This window comes from Enhydra lutris, unplaced genomic scaffold (assembly GCF_002288905.1).
Source record: "Enhydra lutris kenyoni isolate GAN:26980312 unplaced genomic scaffold, ASM228890v2 scaffoldscaffold50, whole genome shotgun sequence".
NCBI classification, from domain to species: domain Eukaryota; kingdom Metazoa; phylum Chordata; class Mammalia; order Carnivora; family Mustelidae; genus Enhydra; species Enhydra lutris.
Window position 1 is genome coordinate 12,801,720 of NW_019154134.1, and position 25,473 is coordinate 12,827,192.

A 25,473-nucleotide genomic window follows, 5' to 3' on the forward strand; every position below is an offset into this window, starting at 1 on the left:
GGAACATGCTCAGCTTTTTCGTGCCTCAGAATCTTGACAGACTGTGAATTGACATGCTTTCTGATAGCTGCAGAACACTCTGTTTTTCCTTTATAAAACTGATTGTGATTGTAAATCAAACAAGTTTTGGTCTAGTAGTTTTTCATATGTATTTTATTTTTTAGCCACAAATATTTATTTATATTTTAAAATATAAGGACTCTTTTTAAACCTTGTTAAATTTACATAGAGTAAAATTGACTTCAAGGGAGGTTATACATTAATATAAATTTTCATACGTGTAGATTGCACAACCAGCACCGCAGCCAGAACACAGGTGAGTAGCTTCATCACCTGAGGTCACTCCCTTGTGTACTATACCTTGGGAATCCCATTCTCCCTGACTCCCAACTGCTGGCTCCCACCCATCTGTTTTCTTTCACTGTAGTTGTGTCTGAGGATATAATATAAATGCAATCAAGCAGTGTATAACTTTTTGAGACTGGCCTTCTCAGGCAGCATACTGCTTTTTATATTTGCCCAAGCTGTTATATGTGTCATTAGAATATTGATGTTTTTGTTTTTATTTTTGTTTTTGCTGAGTAGTATTCTATTGCACGGATGTATCACCTTAGCCCTCGAAGGACATTTGGGTGTCTAATGCTTTTAACTGTCTCCCCTACCGATCTCTAGTTTCAGGAGCATGATGTTCTGGACATTGTTAGTGTGTGCCCTCCCCCCGTCCATTTCATGTGTATGCATGCATTACACACACACACACACACACACACACACACACACTTGCTGCTTTATTTTCAGAATAATTTGCATGTAAGTTGAATAGATTATGGCCTTTTACTCTTAAATGCTTCAGTGTAGGATTAGGTATTGCCTTTAGTTGTCATGTCTTTATAGTCTCTTTTAGTCTCTTTTATTTCCTGAGTTTTTATTTCTTATGACTAATATTTTTGAAGAATACAGCCCTTTTCTTTGTTTCCCTCCCTCCCTTTCTCTTCCCAGAATAGAATATTCCTCATTTGTGATGTGTCTGATGATTTCTATTGATTAGATTGTAGTTATGCATCCTCGGTTGGAATATTACCTAAGTGATTGATGCTGTCCTTCCTGAAATACCACATCCACTGGCACATTGTGTCCACCTGTTTCGCATTAATGATATTTATTCTCATGAAGATGTTTGATTGCTCCACTGTGTAGTTACTGTTCTTTTCCCTTGCAGCTGATTATCTGTATTGAGATAGTGCTCTTCATTAAAACTTCTTCCTACATTGAGCAAAATAATATTTTTTATTGTTACCAGAATATTTTTAATTGTAAACACCATTTCAGATTTTGATTCTCTTGATTTTGAGGTCTTTTAAAATCCGTAAGATCAGTAAGCAATATTGTAAACTATTCTTTCTATATAAACCCATCTTGGTTGATTTATATGTAGATGCTGTATATTTAAATAATATAGGAGGTATATATTTAAAAGGTGGTAATAGAATAATTCTTTGATTTATTCATTTTCTTACTTGTGAAATTTCTGAATGGAAAAGAAAATGGATTTGAACTATTTGAACTATGAGATTATTTGAAGGCAGTGTTAATGAAGGTTCCATAAGAAGAGAGAGAAAAAAATAATTCAACGAGTCAGTTTCCTAGGGAAAAAAATGAGGAGGCTCTTTTAGGAGGCTGAGTGTCGGGTTCAGAAATTGTTCTAATGAAAATTAGGGGGGATCCGAAAAGGAATCTGAGAAACCATTTTGATGTGTTACTCTAGAGCAAAATCAAAATGTCAGAGTTCAGATTGGGGAACATTATTGTTCCTTGGAGATCATATGAAGAGTTCACCAAACATTTTAGGGAATTGACAAGGTAATAATGAGATGGTTTTAAATTACCTAAATAATGTGATTTGGCTGTGAAGTGTTAGTAGTTAAAGCATGGGGACATATACCTTCCAGTCAGTGCAGCAGGAAGTTGAAAAACTTGAGTTCTAATCTAAAACTTAAGTGGCCAGTTGTACCACTAATCAGTGATGTGCTCATAGCCAATAAGATGAGGTCTCTGAATTCTGTTCCTGTATCACCCTTTTTTAAGGTCTTGATTTCTGTTTTCTTCTGTAGTAGTGATCTCTGTCTGTAACAGCAGCAACCCTTTGAACCCTGTGAACAGAAAGGCTAATAAACTTTGTCATTCTGGATACTGGGTTTAGATTTATTGTTTGTTGTAAATGCTTTAGTTTACCTCAGCTTTTACAATAGGAGAAAGACAAAATTTATTTTATTCTGTCACTTTTATTTAGTGTAGTTTACTAAAAATTTTATTTTCAAGTCTAATAAGAATAAATATTTTTCTGTGCTTTGGATATTTCTGGAATGGAGGACAAGATTTATTAATGTTCCAATCTTATCACCTTGTAGTTTTTACTCTAAATTTTATTTTGATGTCGATGAGTTCTTCTAAACTCTAGAGGAGGAAATTTTCCTTGACTTTTTCAGGGTCCCTGAGTGGGTCTGAAAATTAAACTGACAAAGTCAGGATTAACAGGGGGAAAAGTATATATATTTAATGTTAAGTTTTATATGACATGGGAGCCCTCAAAAGGAAGTGAAGACCCAAAGAGGATTGTAAACCTGTGTGTGTGTGTGTGTGTGTGTGTTTAAAGATTTTATTTATTTATTTGAGAGAGAGAGAGAGAGAGAGCATGCAGAAGAGAGCACAAGTGAGGTAGGGTGGGTGGGAGGAATAGTAGCGGGTGAAGCAGATTTCCCACTGAGCAGGGAGCCCGATGCAGGACCTGATCCCAGGACCCTGTGCCATGACCTGAGGCAGAGGCAGATGCTTCACTGACTGAGCCACCCACATGTCCCAAACCTGTGTGTTTTTATGCTAGGTTTGAGGCAGAGTGGAAAGTCGTGGAAAGAGAGGGTAGGGCACAGGGTATGAGGTAAGTTTAGCAAACAGGGAAATTTTGCAATCCTCTTTGTTTGGATTCTTCTCAGAGTCTCTTTGTCTTCAGAGATAAAGATGCTCCTTTTCTCCCACTATAGTTGAGGGCACCGCTCACATGAAGTTTTTATGACCTCATTCAGGAGTCTTCACTGAAGTAGTATGAGGGTGTGGCTGGAGGTAGGGAAGGGATCAGAGATAGTCCTTCACACTTCTGCCTTTTTCTCAGATTCCTTCAGATTTGAGTATTCTCTATGCCACAGTGCCATATTTTGGGATATGGGGTCCAGAACCCCATCATAACTCTAAACTGTATGACACAATTGAAAAATCCTTCACTATGTTTGATGTAAGTGAAAACACTAAACACAAAATGGACTTGAGAAACCTAGCTCTTATTCCATCTTTACCTCTATCTAATTCATGTCATTTATCTGATATGGGGTTTTTTTGGTGGTAATTTACCAATTTCTTCATTCAGTAGCAACAACAGTTGTTGGCCACAAAGGATAGTTGTGAAAATTATAAATCATTTTGATAAAAGATCTGTTATCTAGTTGCACCTCTGATTTTTTATTGTCATAGAAAGTGGTGGGTACTTTACCAAATATTTAATAGGGAAATAATTCATATTATCTGAAATAATTGTTATTTTGATGGAAAAGATGCTTTAATAACGAGGGAGTTACTATACAATTATAGATATATCATTACTGGTATTTTAAGTGTATTATCAGAGTATTAGTAATAATAAAGTCAGAATTAGAAAGCCTAAACATTGAGCTTTTTTGAAAAATAATGACTAACAATATATAATATAAGCAGTTTATGGTTAACTCTTTAAATCATTACCCTAAAATATTACAGTATACACAGATTTTTATTTAATAGATTCACACTATTTCAGATGTATATATGTTGAAAAGTAGTTCAAGTGTCCCTTTCACTCTCCCCAGCTTTTCTTGCCAAAGGTAACCTTTGCCAGTAATTTGGTGTGCAACTTTCTATCATTTTACAATGCAAGGCATATACCTTAATAAATTAAGGTGCTAGTTGGTGATATTCAATATTTTTTGTATCCAAAAATCTCTTTAAAAAGTTAAAAAGGGGGGGGGGGGCGCCTGGGTGGCTCAGTGGGTTAAAGCCTCTGCCTTTGGCTCGGGTCATGATCCCAGCGTCCTGGGATTGAGCCCCGCATAGGGCTTTCTGCTCAGCAGGGAGGCTGCTTCTTCCTCTCTCTCTGCCTGCCTCTCTGCCTACTTGAGATCTCTCTCTGTCAAATAAATAAATAAAATCTTTAAAAAAAAAAAAAGTTAAAAAGGAAGAGCAGAGAGGTTAGTGAACAACATTTGTGTTCACCATTCTAAATTTCTTGTTTTTGCTCCTTTTTTTTAAGGACTAAAACAAAGTTAAAATCTGTAATATGTATTCAAAGAAATGTAAATACTATATGCATTTGAAAAAATTAACCAAAATTACATTATTCTATCTTTTATTTCACCTTTTTCTATTCAATATTTATCTGTTGCTGATGGCTACAGTTTGTTCATTCTGAATATTTAAAATTTTCACATTTCCTTTTAAAATAGTTATTTTTTAAATTATCAGATGTTTAGGTATATGTGTTAGGAAAACACAAATTAACTGCTTTCTGAAAAAAGTAAGTTCCTGAGATTTCCTTTCAACAATACTTTGGAAACACAGATAAAATTACTTCCTGTCTCTCAGTTTCCTGTATCCATGGCAACCTCTGTTTTACACACTAACTGTGGAGGAACCAATGTGAAGAGTGGTGTTTCCTGAGCAAACTGTGACTTCAAAAAAAAAAAAAAAAAAAAGGAAAAAAAAAAAAAGAGGAAAAAAAAAAAAAGGTGGAGGGGTGGAGGTCAACAGTGCCACAGAAAGAAATGGAGTTTAGAAATGTCGCTCTTCAGATTTAGAAAGAAAACCTTTACTCGAATCAGCTGAGTGTCAATAATATGAATTTCCTGGTTTCGGTAAGATTATTTATTTACATATAAACTTTTAACTGAAATGGAAAATAATTTGCTTTTGTGAAAAGCTATAGTTCAGAGTTTAATTGCTTGTAGTGAGTTTGTATTTTCATAAATTATAATATTTAATTGATACTAAATTTAATTTGGTAAAGGGACATATTATATCCAAAGACCATTATCCCTACTTCATCATTTGTCACTTTTGTTATTGTCAGTTGTAATGTTTTAGATGAGCTTTAGCAAACATACTGTTTTGTAGTTCATTAAATTTGAATTATCATTTTGTCAAGCAGTGGATTAATGGCCTGGAGGTTTTAATCCTAGAACACCTTCCAAACTCATATATTACGCTATCACCATAGTAGAGTTGATAATATTTAGTATTGTTGGCTGATACTAATAAAAATAAAAGAATACAGAATTTTTAGTATTATATGTAGCACTATAATTTTGAGAACTTATTGATGATTTAAAGTTTTACCTTCTTTTTTTATAGCCAATTCTGATATGAACAGAAAAACCAAGAACAGGGCTATGTGTGGATTACATTTTTCTCTGCCTTGCCTACGACTCTTTCTACTTGTTACCTGTTATCTTCTATTCTTATTACATAAAGAGATTCTTGGATGTCCGTCTGTTTGCCAGCTCTGCACTGGGAGACATATTAACTGCCGTAACATAGGCCTTTCAAGTATTCCTAAGAATTTTCCTGAAAGTACACTTTTTCTGTATCTGACTGGAAACAATATATCTCACATTAATGAGGGTGAATTAACAGGACTTCATTCTCTTGTAGCATTGTATTTGGATAATTCTCGCATTGCGTATGTATATCCAAAAGCCTTTGTTCAGCTGAGGCATCTATATTTTCTATATCTAAATAATAATTTTATAAAGCGCTTGGATCCTGGAATATTTGAGGGACTTTCCAATCTTCGTACTTTGTATTTACAGTCTAATCAAGTAGCTTTTGTTCCAAGAGGAGTATTTAATGATTTAGTTTCAGTACAGTACTTAAATCTACAAAAGAATCGCCTCACTATCCTGGGGAGTGGTACCTTTTTTGGCATGATTGCTCTTCGGATACTTGATTTATCAAACAATAGAATTTTGAGGATATCAGACTTAGGCTTTCAACATCTTGGAAACCTGGATTCTTTGTATCTAGAAGGTAATAATTTAACAAAAGTACCGTCAAATGCTTTTGAAGTACTTAAGAGCCTTAAAAGACTTTCTTTGTCTCATAACCATATTGAAGCAATACAGCCCTTTGCATTTAAAGGACTTGTCAACTTGGAGTATCTCCTTCTGAAAAATTCAAGAATTCAAAATGTTGCTAGGGATGGGTTTAGTGGAATTAATAATCTTAAACATTTGATCTTAAGTCATAATAATTTAGAAAATTTAAATTCTGACACATTTAGCTTGTTAAAGAATTTAATTTACCTTAAGTTAGATAGAAACAGAATAATTAGCATTGATAATGATACGTTTGAAAACATGGGAGCATCTTTGAAGATTCTTAATCTGTCATTTAATAATCTTACAGACTTACATCCAAGGGTCCTTAAGCCATTGTCTTCACTGACTCATCTTCAGGCAAATTCTAATCCTTGGGAATGTAACTGCAAACTCTTGGGCCTTCGCGACTGGCTAGCATCTTCAGCCATTACGCTAAACATCTATTGTCAGAATCCCCCATCCATGCGTGGCAGAGCATTGCATTTTATTAAGTGGACTGACTTTACAAATTGTGTTACATCTTCGACAAATGTATCCAGAGCTTGGGCTATAAAATCTCTTCATATTCACCACAAGACTACTGCGTTAATGATGGCCTGGCATAAAGTAACCACAAATGGGAAACATTTGGAAAATACTGAGAGCGTTACTTTCTGGGAACGAAGTCATACTGCACCTGCCAATAGATTTTTTCAAGAGAATACATTTGGTAATCCATTAGAGGCTACTGCAGTGTTACCTGTGCAAATACAGCTTACTTCTTCTGTTAACTTGAACTTGGAAAAAAACAGTGCTCTACCGATTGATGATGCTTCGGTGTCAGGGAAAACATCTCTCATTTGTACACAAGAAGTTGAAAAGTTGAATGAGGCTTTTGACATTTTGCTGGCTTTTTTCATCTTAGCTTGTGTTTTAATCATTTTTTTGATCTACAAAGTTGTTCAATTTAAGCAAAAACTAAAGGCACCAGAAAACTCAGGGGAAAATAGACTTGAATACTACAGCTTTTATCAGTCAGCAAGGTATAATGTAACTGCCTCAATTTGTAACACTTCCCCACATTCTTTAGAAAGCCCTGGTTTGGAGCAGATTCAGCTTCACAAACAAATTGTTCCTGAAAGTGAGGCACAAGTCATTCTCTTTGAACATTCTGCTTTATAATTCAACTTAATGTTAGTTACAGGAAAACTTCAGTGCCATGGACATGAATTCAACTGAAGCCTCCTTAAAGAATTATAAATTTTATTTGGAAATGAATTATATGAGCTTAGCATTAATAAATACATGTTTTTAATAATTTATGAATACTGTATTCATTCAGCGTATGTCTTCAATAGGTGCTATATTAAGTAATCCTATGATACTAACATTTCTGCATACTAAGCACTATGCTAGTAAATACTTCATATTATCACATTTATCCTTAAAAAACCTTGTAACTATCTACATTTTACAGGTAAGGAACCCTAGGGAAAGTGAACTTAAGAAACTGTGCCACATTCTTACTGCTTATGACACTTTTTAGGTCTGTCTGACTCTAGGGCGCATGCTTTTGATTTCATGCTATGCTGCTGTCTAGGTGCTAATTGTGAACAACATAGGCATGGCTCCTAATCTTGGTAGAACTTGAAATCTAGAGGAGGCACGTGGTTTCTCTATGGGATGGTAAGTATTGCACGCGGAGGTGCTACTGAGTATAACATCAAGTGGAAGTGGTAGGTGGCTTTATGCGAACAATGACATTGAGACTGGATCATGAAGGATAAGCAGAAATGAAAAGAGTTGAGTAATAGGTAGAGGTAACTTCGTATCACAGAAGTCAAAGAAAGAGAAAGAATGCTGCTTTTCATGAAGTAACATTCAATGTGACCAGAGTTATGAGTGGTGGTGTAAGATTTGCAGCTGGAGAGAGATACCAGATGGTGAAGGATATTGTAATTTAATATTTTCCTTAGAGCAGCAGGGAGCCATGGAAGGATTTGAAATAGTGGAATGACTTAATCAGATTTACTGTTTACAGGGTAATTTCTTTCTGGAAGGAGCAATGAGACTAGATGCGGAGTTAATTGGGTAGGAATTTGTGTCACCAATCCCAGGGTGAGGTACCGGAGACCTGTGCCAGAGTAGTGGCAAAGAGAATGGATGGATGGATTCTGGAGCTTGGTGGTTGGCTAAGGGGTGGCAAGTAAGGGATAAATCAAAGATGGTAATTTTTTGGCTTAGGCAGCATTTGGTTGCATTTAATGAACAAAGGAATCAAAAGGAGTGGGGATATGGGTGCGGACAAAATAATGAGTTCAATTTTGGATACATTGAATTTGAGATACACATCTGATCTCCAAGTGGAAATATCCCATAAGCAGAAGATTACGGGAGATCTGTCTAGTAAAGGTCAATAATTTGTAAACTTCCATTTGTCTAGTATACCAGAAGTATATAATCCTCTCTTAACAATAACATCAACCATTTGAGTCATGACTTTGGGAGACAGGTAAGTGAGGAAGAATAAGATGAAAGAGCCCCCAGGAGATGTTAGTGGCCTTGATTGGGAATCTTTAATGTAGATAGATGGTAATTCAAGCCATGGAGACTATGTGTGGTTTATCTCTATTAGTATAAATTTATACTGTGTAGAATATTGGGCATATAGTAAGTGCCCACGCTTGATCTATTAACAGAGACCTGAACTACGAATACGTGTTAAAAATTTTCCCTTGAATGTTACATATTTCATGTTTGTGCTGTCCTTCCTCTTCCCCCAGATTTCTCTTTTTTATTATTAAAAGTTAATACTTCCTGTATGAAATTAGCCTGAAACAGTCTGGGAGTATTTAAACCAAGTGGTAATTATTGAGTCTGTATTGTGAACCTGAAGTAATAATAAGAATGATTGTGTTGTCCCATATACCTTAAGGTGGTGCTTCTCAAACCCAGAATCACCTGGGTTGTTAAAGTCCAGATTGTTGCCCCCCACCCCTCCCAGAATTCTTTATTCAGTAGGTCTGGAGTGGGTCCTGTTGAGTGTGTGTGTGGGTAAGTTTGCTGATAGTGCTGGTCTGGGGATCATGGCTTTGAGATATACTAGAAATTTCAGAGAAAGTAAAGCCACATCTCTCTGCTCTCCCAGCTCCCCCGCCACCCCACCAGCCCTACAAGAGTTTTCACTGTTCTTTTCCCTGTCTAGTTTAAAGCTTTGTCCTTGGTTGTGATTTTAGGAGATAACCTGAATACATTTAAATAAATCTGTTCTTATATAAATTATTTATTTCATTGGGGAAAGATATGTGGTATTTGTTTCACCTTGAAAACATTTTTAATAATACACTTCTATTGTTGTTGTATCCACACAACTCCAGTTAAGTTTTTTATTTAATTACTGGAAGTACATGCTCTTTGGAAAAAGGAATTCAGAGAATACAGAGATACTTAAAATGAAAGATGAAAACTCTTCCATGTCTCCCTTCTCCACCACCTAGACCACACTCTCTTGAAGATGTTAGAAGCAGCCTAGGTCCCCTGGGGATAAAAATATATTATATGTTTATAAAAAATAAAATTTAATTAAGAAAAAAAAAAAAAGCAGCCTAGGTGGTTATTTGGAGTTAGGAAATAACCATAAACAAAGTATTTATCTTGACCTTACCTAAAAACTCCCCCAAATTCAAAGAAGGTAATTTAAAAATTTTGTCAAGATTTAAAAAATTTTTATGTATAACTTATAATTGATGACTGATGTAGGCTCAACCAGAAAATTTTAATCTTATTAATATTGTTTTATATATGGGGTTGTAGTTGCATATGGTGGTATTCATTAAGTACTCATTCCAGTTTCTGTCAGCAGCTTTTCCTTTTAAAAATGTTAGCTCATATGACACTGTTGTTTGATAGTTGCACAATTTAAAAACTTACTTAAGATAAAATTGATTTGAAGTGATAATATGCATAGAAAGTTTTAGTATAATTTGTGCATATGATTGTTTCACATTTTAGGCAGCACCACCTCAAACAGCAAAGTTAAAACTAAGTAATATTCTCAATTAATACAGGTGAAGAAACTTTTCTCAAGATTACTATGTTTCTCTACTGTTTACAAAAGTTTTCTGATGAGAGCACACAAGAATAAAATGGTTGTGTTTTTTGATAGTTTTATATACCGATCCATTTTTTTTTCCCACTGACTTCTGTAAAAGTTTGGAAGGTTCCAGGGCATTCCTAAAAAGCTCCCCTTTATCCTCTCCCCGTAACAAACGAGAGGTATAGAACTCAACTACCATTTATTTATAACAGTATACTTTTTAATACATTTAAAATTCCAGTTTGGAATTTCAGAAATATGTATCTCACTTCAATTTCAGAAATATGTATCTCAATTGGGAACTTACTCCCAGTTCCCTCCTAGCATTGGAGTAGAGATGTTTGATGTCAGATTGTCCTTGAGGATTTGATAGTTAGGAAGAGACACCTCAGCAAGAGTAAGCAGGAAACCAGGAACATCCCAGGTGATGGAGTGGGGGAGCCTGGCTAAGATGCCTCATGGGCTTTTGGAGGTGAGGGGCTTGCCACTGTTGTTAGCCAGAGACAATGTTGGGGCAAGATAAGGGTGGACATTGTTTGAGAGTGAGGGAATTGTATAGAATTCACTGTAGCAGGGAAAGAAGATCTTTGGATACCTCTTGGTTCTCCACCAACTTTGTACTCTCAATGGAGTTCTCGACTTTCTCCTACATCAAGTGCCAGGGTTACATACTTCCTCTTACCTGTGTCTTGAGTCAGCAAGCATTTTTACTCAGTTATCTTACCTCCATTAAAACAATAACCGTAAAATATGCCATGTTTGTTTTAAAGGGTCGCAAAATGGGAGAAAAAAGGCTAGGGAACCTTTTACAAGGTTCTGAAAAACAGTTTTAATGCTAGGCCTTCCTAGCAAATTGGTCTCACAAGAACATAACCCATGTCTTCACGATAAGGATCGCACACCTTTACTTGCCTTTGTTAGCAAAGTCCTTTTTTGATCATGTAACACTTTTCCAGTGCATGTTCTTTTTATTTGGGTCTGGGCTGTGCAACATATAACAGTTCTCTAGGAATGTAACTCCAAGCTGTGAATATCTTTTCGTATGACTTTAGTGACAGCATAGTTGGCTTTTTTTGTCCTGTCCCATATTCATGATTATCTTGTATTTATTTATTGTATAGTTTTATCAGCAACAATACCAAGCATTTACAAATGGTAAGGTCAGATTCCCACCCTTGTTATTATGAAATCTCTATTAAGTTCTCTTATATCCCTTTTTAAAAATCAAGAACCACTTTATCAAATGACTCCTGTAAGCATTCAAAACAAGTATTGCTGTGGTTTTCAGCCTAATGTTTTTCCCACATAGTGCTCTATCAGTCATTTGTCATCTTTTTATGGAAACTTAGTTTTGTCATTGGGTATTGTTCTTAAAGCGTAGTCTTTTCTTTTGAAAGTCACGGAAGGTGGCAGTTTCTTCTCATGGCATCATACATGGATTGGTAGAGTTTTTCTTACTATCAAAGATTACGGGTTGCTTTGTTTTGCTTGTGTATGTGCACTCCAAAAATTAATGGAGGGAATAGTTGATAATATAAGACTTTTTATTTATTTTTTATTTTTTAAAAATATTTTATTCATTTGACTGACAGAGATCACAAGTAGGCAGAGAGGCAGGCAGAGAGACAGAGGGGGAAGCAGGCTCCTGGCTGAGCAGAGAGCTGGACACGGGGCTCAATCCCAGGACCCTGAGACCATGACCAAAGCCAAAGGCAGAGGCTCAACCCACTGAGCCACCTAGGTGCCTCTAAAAAGCCTTTTTAAAGATTATTGTTGGATTTTTAAAAATCCAACTTTCATTTTAAAACAACTTAGTGAATTTCCACTAACAATTTTTTATCCTATTTCCTTGCCACTATTTGTCAAGGGAACTAGATTTATTAACACTCTTTTCCATGACCATGTAGAGAATTACTGTGTAGAAAGAATATATGTTTCCATCTACGTGACAAAAGTATTTGCAGCTAGCTAAATCCCGGAAAATATCTAGAGAGGAAAAAAACTAATTTTAGTATAAATGTCACCACTTTTGTGGCCTCTGGTGTGATAGAAAGTCTGGAATAAGACTGTTTAGTCAGGTCTTTCTTATTTTGCCCTTTTCTTTAAATAAACTGCCATTTATTGTTTATTGCTTACTAATCCTATTAAACAGTATAAGCAGAGAAGTGTCGTTAAGAGAATATTTGTTGTGGTTTTTAATGCTTAAATCTTATTATTTTCTTAAATTACCCTAACTTTAGTGACCTCCTATATTTAATATACAAGAATGCAAGAGTGACTTTCAATATTAATCATTTGTATGTGAGGTATGAATAGTGTATTTGTGGTCTGGTTAGGTTAGAGAAAATGCTGTTTGTTTATTTCTTGGACTTCCTATGAAAACCTGTTAAATCATCAATATTTGATTAGAGAACTGTTCAGAAAAAGTAATTGAAAATTTTGTGTTTCTGCATGCCTGTTTTCTTCCCAGGTCCAAGGGGATGAAGATATGATACAAATAGATCAATCCATCACTTAGAAAGTATAAAATACATGGTCTTTGGTGGATAGATCATTTCTCTGAAAAGTAGAACTATAAAATGCTCACTGTAAAAATGCTAATAAAAATTGGACAGTTAGAAACTAGAGTCCTGTTCATATTCAATGTAATATTTATTGTTTGGACTGACCAAATGAATATTAGAAATTTCATTTATTTATGCCTTTGGGAACCAAAAGTTTTATTCTTCTTTTAAGGGTGGTTTGTTTTCTGAACCCTTGTGGTTAGGTTCATAATTACACAAAAGGATAGAAGTATCTTAAGCCAGCATAGTTTTTAAGTTGATTCAATAAACACAAAGATGGATTGATTTTTTTTTTCTTTAGTATTTCGTTTTCAGAATCACTCTGCATGAAGTTTCTGCAACTCAGTCTACAGATACTTTTATATACCCAGAAAATGCCTTAAGATGCCATAGCTTTAGAAAATAATAAAACAAACAAACAAAAAAGAAAATAATAAAACAAGGTTAAGAACTGTAGCTTTACTCATGTGAATTTAACAGAAAAAGAAGTTTACTGAAAACTATGTGGAATTGTTTAAATGGTCAAATAATATTTAGTATAGAATTTCAAGCCCTCACCTATTTAATGTTTATATATGTGTAACATCACTTATAACACACTTGAATAACCAAACAAACATGTTTATAAAAGCTTGTCTTCTTTTGTAGTTTGTAACTTGTGTCTATGTGAATACATTAATATATCTACCAAGTATGTGCGATAAGAAAAGGAAAAGTGTTTGTGACAAAGAAAAAGAAGAAACATGTTCAGGTTCCTAGTACTTTTTCCCCGTTGCTTTTACTTTCATTCTCTTCTTTCGTCTTCAATGTTAAACTTTCCTTGTATTTTCTGAAATATTTCAGAAATAGATTGCAACACAGCCACCTTCTGCTCTATTTTCTGCCTCATGTTTAGTGTAATCAATTGTAATATGTTATCTATAATTCAACTATCCATACTTGTAATTTCCAAAAGAGATGAGCACAAATAATATTACAAAAAGAAAATGAGGGAGGGCAGTTCTTGAGCTCTGGGGATCATTAATTCCCATGATTATTTATTGAAGGGTCACCTCATGTCCTGTGGGACATAAAAAAATAAACATAACACATGGGCTGTGTTTAAAGATTTTATTTATTTGAGAGAGAGAGAGATCACAAGTAGGCAGAGAGGCAGGCAGAGAGAGAGAGGAGGAAGCAGGCTCCCCGCAGAGCAGAGAGCCCGATGCGGGACTCGATCCCAGGATCCTGGGACCGTGACCTGAGCTGAAGGCAGAGGCTTTAACCCATTGAGCCACCCAGGTGACATGGGCTGTGTTTAAAGTTAACGGAGAGTCTTAGAGCAGGTGTGTAGGGATGAAAAAATAAAGAACATTAGGAGAAAACTAGATGGCACATGAGTTGCATGCTAAATAAGTAGTGCTGACGTTTTATGCTACTGCAAATTCCAAGGACAGAGTGCTCACGTACAGTGGTGTGGCCAGAGAAGGCCTGTAAAGGAAGTGTGAATTAAGGCGAATAGAAAAAGGAGGAAGAGCATTGTGAGGGGCAGGAAGGGAGTAAGCAGATATGAGTTAGCTATTATATTCAAGAGGTAATGACTTAATTGCCTGAAAGCCATGAAAGGAGGAGCAACTTGGGAAAGGTGGGATTGTTCGATGTTGTTGAACTTCTTGATCGCCCCCTGAAAATTCTTAAGGAGAAAGGTGGAATTTAAGAGACTGGAGTAGAAAGCATCCATTTGCCTCCTTGAAGCCCTCAGTAATGAAGTGAGTAGGATCAGTTGGATCCCATTTAACCTTGTAAAATGAAAATAAATTTTTACCAAAATTGGGATTGATTGATTTTTTGTGCAAAGTGGGTTAACTTGGATTGCTAAGATCTCAAGTGATGGTAGAATGATCAGGAATCTGGGGATCACGGATGAGAATTAGAGAGTGATAATTTGCCAGTGCTTCTTTAACTCCGTTCAGGGGACTGGATCCTCTCCCTTCAGACAAGTGCCTCTTTGTATGTCAGAAATATCCATTAAATGGAGAAAAGTACTTACTCAGGATATCATACTTTAAAAGAAAAAAAAAAAAACCTCATTTGTTGCTTGTTTTCTTTGTCCTTTCTGCAAATTTTTTAGTCCATCGTGGATGGACACTTAGGTTGTTTCCATAATGTTGCTGTTGTAAATTATGCTGCAGTAAACATCTGGGTGCATGTATCTTTTCAAATTAGTGTTTGCATATTCTTTCGCTTAAATAGTAGTAGTGGAATTACTGGATCATATGGTAATTTCATTTTAATTTTTTGAGAGCATCCATACTGTTTTCCACAGTGGCTCTACCAGTTTGCATTCCCATGAACAGTGCACAGGGATTCTTTTTCCTCCATATCCTTGCCAACATTTGTTTCTTATGTTTTTGATTTCAGCCATGCTTACAGTGACATCTCACTGTAGTTTTGGTTTGCATTTCTCTGACGACTGAGTGATGTTTTCACATGTCTGTTGCATCTTTTCACATATCTGTTGGCCATGTCTTTGGAGAAATATCCGTGCATGTCTTCTACCCATTTTTAATTGGATTATTTTTTGGTGTTCAGTTGTGTAAGTTCTTTACATATTTTGGATACTAACCTGTAGGGGATATGTTATTTGCAAATACTTTCTCCCATTCCGTAGGTTGCCTTGTAGTTTTGTTGATTGTTTCCTTCACTCTGCAGAAGCTTTCTCTTGATGTAGTTCCTCGCTTATTTTTGCTTTTATTTCTTTTGCCTCGATGTCAGAGAAATTACTACCTCTGCTTTCCTCTAGGAGTTTTATGGTTTCAGGTCTCACATTTGGGGCCTTAATTCATCTTAACTTGTGCATGGTGTGAGAAAGTGGCTTACTTTCATGCTTTGTCATGTAACTGTCCATTTTTCCCATTTAAAATTTTTTTTAAAGATTTTTTAATTTATTTATTTGATAGAGATCACAAGTAGGCAGAGAGGCAGACAGAGAGAGAGGAGGAAGCAGGCTCCCCGCTGAGCAGAGAGCCCAATGCGGGGCTCGATCCCAGGACCCTGGGATCATGACCTGAACCGAAGGCAGAGGCTTTAACCCACTGAGTCACCCAGGCGCCCCCATTTAAATTTTTTGAGAAGACTGCTCTTTTCACACTGCATGTTCTTGGAGGTAGCCATTTTTTTAATCTCCAGAGTTTACAATGATGTCTAACACATTTTATGGACTCATGAAATGTTGAATAAAATGAATGAATGTAACCGTGGTGGCATATTCACCAGGAAGGTTTGGCAAGTGTAATATGACACTCTGATCACTAATTTTTTTTTTTTTTTTTTTGGTAAATAAATTGGTATCCTGCTGTAAGCCCACCTTTTATTAATACTCATTGAGCCAGTCTTCTGAAATGTGACCTTGGGACTATAACAAGTTGTAAAGTTTTGTCTGGAATAATCAATAATCATTTTTGTTTGTTTGTCTTTTACCTCTTAAGTTTCGATTTCTCCACTGTGTTATGGAAGCTGTATATAAACTAGTAGGGAGTTTAGCTATTCCTTTCAGGACTCTAATTGCTGCCTCCTACTTAATGTGAACTCTCAACTTGTTAGTGAATACTGGTTTGAGAGGTTGAGAACCAAGTGAGAGTTAGAATTACATGGTTCCCCCTGGCTACCTTCACTTCTTCCACATTATATACCAGATTTGATACCAGGTTTGACTGATGTGCACGAGAGGACATTAAAAGATGACACACAGAGAAGGATGCTTATCAAGTGTTGACTTAGAATTCAATATGTAGCACATATGGAAGAAAAAAAGGGCTGTTTTTAATTTAAAAATGAAACAAAATAATGGGGCACCTTGGTGGCTCAGTTGGTTAAGTGTCCCATCCGATTGTTGATTTTGGCTCAGGTTATGATCTCAGGGTTATGAGATTGAGCCCCATGTCGAGCTCTGTTTTGGGCATGGCGCCTGCTTGAGATTCTCACTCTCTCTCCTTCTGTTGCTCCCCATTGTTGCCTTACTTGCTCTCTAAAAGAAGCAAAACAACAACAACAACAACAAACCCACCTAATTCTTATCTTTTGTTTAGAGAGGTAATATATATAAGATTAAGTACAGTACCTTCTCTCCTCCCAACCTATTCTGTTTCATTTCTGTTTTATAGTTCTCATTTGATTTGTTTCCATTTTAAATGTCTAATCACATTTGAAAGCATTTAATTCAGAAAGATTATTATTATAGGAAAACAAGATTGATTCTTGTAAAAGACAAGGGTTGAGAGAATTATGTGACTAAAGTGATTATTTGATAAATATTCAAAACTTTATAAAAATACTGTGGGTAAAAAAATCTAAAAGCTTCATTTTTTAAATATTACATTTACATATTTGGAGGGAGCATTTTTATAATAAAATGGAGAAAAAATTTTTAACTTCTTTCTTACTTTAAATAAATATGTCTTGTGTGTACCAGGAAGTACAAGCCTTTTTTGCCTTTTTGTTATACCTATTATTTGGGGGTACTCTTCCCAAACTGCTTAATGAGTGGAATTAAGGTACATCTTTTTGTGTTGTTTTGTTTCTGTTTTTTGAACTTCAATGCTTTGAAGAGAGTTACTGTGTGACTTCTTTTACTGACCCCAGAATATGGCATGGGTACTCCCATTTCCCCTCTTCAGTCCTTCCTTCTCCCTTTTGCCTTTTTGAGAGTCGCCTCCTCCCATCTTCCCATTCAGAGCCTGCTCCTTGACCTTTCTACTTTGGGCTATAGTTGTTTTCCCCTTTTCCAAACTTGGAAGTCTGTGGTCAGCCCCTCTGGTACCTAATAGGTACTCCAGCGTAAGCACAGTCTACCCTCTCTGCTGGAATTTAATCCCCCTCCCATACCTACATCTCTGCTTCCATTGTCCTTCTATGCAGAATGAGTCACATCCCAGTGAGAAACAGTGACTGCCACTAATGGAGGTTGCCTCACTTCCCTTACCCCTACTAGACAGTCATGTGTCCAAGCCCCTCAGCCAGTAGAACTTGAAATCCCACTGGAGGTCGGGGAGGGAACGGGGCAGGTGAACCCCACTGATCACATGACTGATTCCTCCTCCAAGCCTGGATGGCGTGTGAATAAGCCGAGCAGAGTTTGGACCTGTATCCTCTGGCCTGTCCCAGTCTGCTTCCATGAGTATCATTTTCCATTCTTTATTCTAATTTTCTTAATACTTCTTTTTGTCAGTTATTTGACTATTTCTAGTTCTTGGCTTTACATAACTTTCAGGTTCCTTAACTCATTAGCTTTCTCTCAGAAGTTTTCAAGCTTTGTTTTGGTTTCAGCAGTGTCCTCTTAACAAAATCACCATTCATGAGAAAGGGGTGATGGTAAGCCTTTTAGCAAGAATTGTGTAGTCACTAGATTACCCTATTCATGCAGCATTTTGATTATCAAACTCTGCCCTCAGCCTTGAAGGCTTGGTGTGGTGAATGTGCATGTCTCTAGAGGTTCGGTGTTCTAGAACTGTATCCTTTATTCAGTTGCTTACTACTTATTACTTTTTTCCAATTATGGCAGAGGTAGAACTTTGTACCTTTTTCTCAGAAACATGTGCCTGTGCTGGTGGCATCATCATTGATCAATATGATAATTTGTTGTAAAACCTATAATCAGATGAAATGGTTGTCAAATATATACACTTTTTTTTTCTCCTTCTGCATTCCTTCCTAATTAACCTTCACCCACCTTGTAGACCATGGTCACTTAGATTGCTAGATATGTGTCAGGAAGATCCATATTCAGTCTTTTGAGAAAATACACTGTACTCAGAATTCTGTTCCAATGATTTCTTAAGAAATTACTGGTGTTCCTGAAGGGGTTGATACTTGGAGGTGATGTGAGTAGAGAAGGCAGCTGCTTGCGTGGGTTGTCCCTAAAAAGTACTGACAAAGAGGCCTGGTAAACAGCTGTAATCTGGAGGATTTTTGTCTTTTTCAGCTCATCATGATTAGTTGTTGATCCATGTCAACAACTAATACATTCCTGTATTAAAAAGGAATTTCAGAACCTGCCTGCCTTAGAATGCTGTCATGGATTAGTGGCAAATTACTCTGCAGTAGGAAGTGAAAATGTCTATATACCCTCCACATATCTGTCATACTTCAGTCCAACCTGCATTTTACTGACAAGGAGACCAACATCTGGAGAACTGAATTAACTTCAGTGGGATCACACAGTTAGTGGGTGAAACTTTAGGCACAATTTTGGTTTCCTAGATTTTCTTCTAGGGTGGTGTTCCCTGAAATGAATAAAGTAGACTGCATGTGTCTTTCTTAAAAGATTTTTTTTTAGTTCTTATATAAAGGAAATACAGTGACTTAGAAAATATTTACTCCTGCATTAGGGTATTATATGCACATTAAAATGTATCAGAATATCAACTAGTTATTATTTTGCCTAACTGGTAATTTAGTTGTCTAAAATCTGATCACATTTGAATGTACAGACAAAACGTTTGACTTTACAAAGGTGGGAACATGACCCAAAATACAGTAACTTGGTACTTCTTTACTGAACATTTAAAAAAGTAATCATCTGTGTTAATGCAGAATGAGAAACATGGTATTTCTCTTGTACGAATGATTCTAGAAGGTCCCTGGACCTTCTAGATTTATTTAGTTATTTAAATTTTATTCAGGTAGTTTTAAATTCAAATAGAATAATTTAGTGTTTCAGTGGATGGTTAAGTACTTCCACTTTTTAAAAGATTCATTACTGTACAGTTACATGTAGTAAAACTCCTTAAGCATTAAGTTTTCACAGATGTACACAGTGTATAAACACTACCATAGTATAAAACACTCCTGTCACCCCAAAAAGTTCCCTTAATGTCCCTTTCTTTAGCAACCACTGAACAAATAATATTCCTTCTCCAGAAAGTCACATAAATGGTTTGTAGCATTTTGAGTTCGTTTTATTTCTCTTAGCGTAGTGTTTTTGAGATTTATCCAAGTTGTTGTATGAATCTTTAGTTCCTCCTTATTGCTTACAACCATTTCGTTGAGTAAGTATCCCACAGTTTGTTTAGCCATTCACTAGTTGATAGACATTTGGGTCATTTGCAGTTTTGAATTACTACGAATAAATCTACCATAAGAACTTAGAGATCTGAGGGTACTTGTTTTGGTCTTGGGAGAATATATGGGAATGGGATTGCTAAGTTGTGTGGAGTGTGTTAATTTTATAAAAACTGCTGGTGTAGTTTCTAAAATGGAAATGCCTTTTTAAAGAATTCTTAATAGCCATATATGAGAAGTCCTGTTGTTTTTCATCTTTGTAAGCAATTGGTATTGTCTTCTTAATTTAACTTCTAATTAAAATGTTACTGTGGTTTTAATTTGCATGTCTCTGATGACTATGTTATGTTGAGCATATTTTCAGGTACTCCTATAACACCTTCATAGCTTATTCAGTGAAGTGTCTTGAATTTTTTGCCAATTTTTAAATTGAGTAGTCTTTTTTTTGGTGCAAATAGGGTGGTTTTGTTAAAGCACGGGAACAGGACCCATGGTCAGAAAGAACTGCAGAGTTATCTTCTTCAGCTTTTAGAGTTCTTTATATGTTCTGGATTCAGGTGCTTTCTCATACATATTTTATAAATATTTTATCCTAGTCTGTGACTTGTCTTCTTTGTCTAGGCATTATCTTCAGAAGAGTAGAGTTTTTTCCTTGGGTTTTTTGTTTGTTTGTTTGTTTATTTTATTTTTATTTTTATTTTTTAAAGATTTTGTTTATTTATTTGACAGAGAGAGATCACAAGTAGGCAGAGAGGCGGGCAGAGAGAGTGAGAGGGAAGCAGGCTCCCTGCTGAGCAGAAAGCCCGAAGCGGGACTCGATCCCAGGACCCTGAGATCATGACCTGAGCCGAAGGCAGCAGCTTAACCCACTGAGCCACCCAGGCACCCGTTTGTTTTTTTTTAAATAAAATTCTGATTTATTTATCATGCTGAAGATAATTTTTCTCATCTACTGTTCTTTCGATTAGAGGGTCATATACATGGTTTAACAGTTACAGATTATTTTTTCCTGATAAACAAGATATAAAACAAATAGGTTTTTTGTTTTTTGTTTTTTTCTATAAACATATATTTTTATCCCCAGGGGTACAGGTCTGTGAATCGCCAGGTTTACACATTTCACAGCACTCACCATAGCACATACCCTCCCCAATGTCCATAACCCAACCCCACCCCTTTTTTAAAAAAGATTTTATTTATTTAAGGGGCGCCTGGGTGGCTCAGTGGGTTAAAGCTTCTGCCTTCGGCTCAGGTCATGATCCCAAGGACCTGGGATCAAGCCCCAAGTTGGGCTCTCTGCTTAGCAGGGAGCCTGCTTCCTCCTCTCTCTCTGCCTGCCTCTTAGCCTACTTGTGATCTCTGTCAAATAAATAAATAAATAAATAAATAACCTTTAAAAATTAAAAAAAAAAAGATTTATTTATTTGACAGAGACATAGCGAGAGAGGGAACACAAGCAGGGAGAGTGGGAGGGAGCCAAGCAGGGAGCCCAACGACTGAGCACCCAGGTGCCCCAGAAGAGTAGAGATTTTTAATCTTCAACATTTTTGTATCTTTAACTTTTTAGCTATAAAATCATCTCAGGTCTATTGTAATAAGTTAAAGAATATTAAATCTATTTTTCCTTTTAGATCTGCCTTTTAGTATTTAAACACTAATACTCTAGTGAAAGAGAAGATTTAAATGTTATGTGCAAAGGCAAAATTTCTGCTGTAAGAAACATTTTGAAAGTTTTCTTTGTATCTTAGAAGTAAAATTTCTCTTCATGTTTCAGTGGGTAATTAGAAAAAGAAAAAAAAAAAAGAATTACCTGTTAAAATACTCCAGTTAAACCTGTTTTGCTTTTCTTTTATTTTAGTGTCATCCAAGATAAATTCTGTGGGATTATAAATATCTCAGTGGAGGGCCTACATGATGTCATGACAGAAGATCCCGAAACAGGAACTTATAAAGAGTAGGTGGATCATTTAATTAATTGCCCTTGATCAGGGGTGGAGTGTGTGTTGGGGGGGTAATTAATTATGTCCTGCATGATTTTTGTTCACTACTACCATATAGACACGGTGTCTTTTTTAAATTTTGTCTTCTATAAAGAAAATTTTGTATTTTTTTTTGCCTCGAATTAGCTTGATCTTGAGACCATCTTTAATTTGTTAAAGTGAAATGACAAATTGGACTTCAACTTTAATAATAATTTTATGATTTGACATTAGGCTTTTATGTTAGCATATAAATGCCTTTTTAAAAAAAGATTTTATTTGACAGAGACACAGCAAGAGAGGAAACACAAGCACTGGGAGCGGGACACAAGTGGAGCGGGACACAAGTGGGGGGGAACAGGGGGTTGGGACGGCAGGGGGGCAGGAGAGGGAGAAGCAAGCCTCCCACTGAGCAGGGAGCCCAATGTGGGGCTCTTTCCCAGGATTCTGGGATCATGACTTGAGCCGAAGGCAGACCCTTAATGACTGAGCCACGCAGGGCACCGCTGTAAAAGCCTTTTTAAAGATGTTTTGAATATGTTCTTTTTCTCAATTAACAAAATTCTCCTGCCCATTAGGCAAGTTACGGGGAAAAGAGGATTGGTAAACATCCTCTATTTGTATTTGCTTGATAGAAGCATCCCTGGCACCTTTACGTATTAGAGTCATGTGGTACTTGACCAGTCTTAAAAGAGAACGGTTAAAATGACATTGTTGGGGGCACCCGGGTGGCTCAATTGGTTAAGTGTCTGTCTTTGGCTCAGGTCATGATAGAATCTTATGACTATAAATACTGTATATTTATGCATAATATGTGACAAAGTTTATAACTGTGAAATATTTAGGATACAATCAAATGTTCCTCGGCCTCTTTGGAGTATATAATTTAGGGGACAGATATGTCTAATAAATGAAAACACTAGGAATGAGTAAAGGCACTTACATATGTGTTGAACAAAGCACACGACACAGTAGAATTCTAGCTTGTGCTCTAATAGTGAAGAAAAAGGCAGTGTGTGTTACAGTCTTCGGGAAGGAATAGGACTTAGAATATAGGAAATGGACATAAACATAGCATGGTATAAGTGGAAGGGATGAGAGTCAGGAAGTTGTTAGAAATAAAGTTGAGAAATGAGTGTAGTTTCATTATTTTCAAGATTAGGATACAGAGGCTGAGAAAAGTGCAGTGACACAGCAGGTAAGTAGAGGAGTCAAGACTAGAACCATGGTGTTCTGACGCCAAGCTCAGCAAGGAAGAAAGTTTTGATTTGGAAGGGGAAAATGTTGGGCATAAGGAAAGCAGACTGACTAGGAGACCATTATTGGGATCCAGATTACAAAGGCCTAGACTTGAGGGCCATGGTACTTGGGTAGCTAGGACATAAAACCATTGTTTCCCTCCCCAGAATTGTTTGGTCACTGCTTTTTACCCTGGGGTGGTATTTGGCATATGGAAACACAGTGGAGAAACTATTTTCCTGGCTTTTCTAGGTTTTCTAAGAGAAGTTAGACTGATCTGTGATAATCTTCCTATTCTGTAATTTGTGCAGTGCATAGAGTTCTCTCTCTTTTTTTTTTTTTCAAACTACATAGAGTTCTAAAAATTATAGTCCATCAGACTGTAGGGTATAAATAGACTTTGAGAAAAGGGCGCATGAGAAACATAAAATATTTACTTATGTAGCTAACTTATCCTTCAGCTTCCCCTTCCTGTTTATTGGAACAGTTTATTCAAAGAAAGTTAATATTTTTAGTTCTATTGAATTCCTATTGTATTTTCAGTATAGAATAAATTAGGGCAAAGGAAGAAAACCCTGTTTTTTGTTTTTTGTTTTTACCTCTATAAGTAGCATATTAGTCCGGGTTTTCCGTATAGACAGAGCCAATAGGAGAGAGATCTATATTTATATTTGTATTTACATAAATGTAAATAGATTTATTATAAAAAATTGACTGATGCAATTATGGAGGCTGAGAAGTCCCAAGATCTCCAATTGGCAAACTAGAGTATAGTTTCAGTTCAAGTCCAAAGGCCTAAAAGCAAGAGAGCCAGTGGTGTAAATTCTAGTCTGAATCACAAAGCCAGAGAAGACTGACGTTCAAACTAAAAGACAAGCAGAGAGTGTGAATTCTCTTTTAACTAGACCTTATTCTCTTCAGGCTTCCACTGATTAAGACTCACCCACATCGGGGAGGGCAATCTGTTGTAATCACTGTACAAATTCACGTGTTAATCTCATGTAGAAACACTCAGGATAATATTAACCAATAATCCTGGCATCCTGCGGTTCAGTCAAGTTGATATATTTAGCCACAATAATGAAACCTGGTTGACAGATCATCTCTTTCTTCAGACTTGTTTATGCCAGACATTGTGCCGTGTGAGGAAGCAGCTGAGGCTCTGTCCTGAAGGAGTCCACTGCCTAGAAGGGGAAATGGGGACCAGTGGAGCAATACCAGCTACAGAAGAAGGGTTTTGGGGAAACTGTGAACACCTTCTGAGAATATGTGGTGGATTAGAGCCAACTAGTAAAGTAACCTGAAAAGGGTTTTGGACTAGCTTGTATAGTCAGTGGAGGTTCATTTTACAGTTTCAAAGTGGAAGTAAGAAGAAAAGAATTGTATGTCAGAAGAGTCACTTGGGTCTATTGTAGAGGATGACAGGGAGGGGTGGAAAGGCTCACACTGAGTGGGCGTAGACCACTGAAACAACCTGGGAATGCACATTTCCCTTCCCCAGTCCAGACCCATTATATCAGAATCTTTGGGGCTAGAGCAGTAGAATCTGCACTGTAAACAGGAACCCTGGATGATTCGCATGCCCTTTAAAAATTGAGGATGTGCTGTCCGAGAGATGGTGAAGCCCTTCAGGTAGCTGTCATACTTCTGTTGATATGAATTTGAGTTAGATTGTGGAGGAAGGATTGACAGGCAGGAAATGATGACGGGTGGGTGTGGCTAGAGAGTTGACAAGTATTTATAGTTTGGCGGACATGACATACATAAATTTTGTAAGATAATGGTGCTATACCTAACAACCTGTGTCTCTTTTTATGCTTTAATATGTCTTCATACTGTATTCTCACAGGCATTTAAAAACTAAATGTAACATTTTATGTGAGGAAATTGGAGGTGGGTTTTTATTTGCTCTTAAGATGGTACCATTTTTTACATAGTAGAAAAGTTTATCTTCTAAGATAAATGGGTAGTTAGTTAACAGTTGACTGTTACTGGACTTGATACTGGTATTTCTTAAGAATGGTATATAAAATGAATCCATTTAGAAGAAAGAAGAGTTCTTTTTTCAGAGTTTAAGAATCTGGATTTTTTTTTTTTTTTTTTTTTGTCAGAGAGAGAGGGAGAGAGAGCGAGCACAGGCAGACAGAATGGCAGGCAGAGGCAGAGGGAGAAGCAGGCTCCCTGCCGAGCAAGGAGCCCGATGCGGGACTCGATCCCAGGAAGCTGGGATCATGACCTGAGCCGAAGGCAGCTGCTCAACCAACTGAGCCACCCAGGCATCCCTTTTTTCTTTTTTTTAATTGAAGTGTAATTGACGTGTAACATTGTGTTAGTTTTAGGTGTACAACATAATTCAGTATTTGTGTTTATTGTTAAATGATTACCGCAGTTAAGTCTAGTTA

The 25,473-nt window shown here is 36.4% G+C and overlaps 1 protein-coding gene across 3 annotated transcripts in view; it reads left to right on the forward strand.

Moving 5' to 3' along the window:
* The window catches only part of LOC111156937 (importin 11), a 198,945-nt gene that overhangs the window by 133,233 nt on the left and 40,239 nt on the right, over positions 1-25,473 (forward strand). For 2 of the 3 annotated variants that reach the window (XM_022518094.1, XM_022518095.1), the window contains exon 28: positions 21,712-21,807. In XM_022518094.1, coding sequence (XP_022373802.1) covers positions 21,712-21,807 — 96 coding nt within the window. Of the gene's footprint in view, positions 1-6,483; positions 6,872-21,711; positions 21,808-25,473 lie in introns of those variants that run through there. The other variant, XM_022518096.1, reaches the window with a different exon arrangement.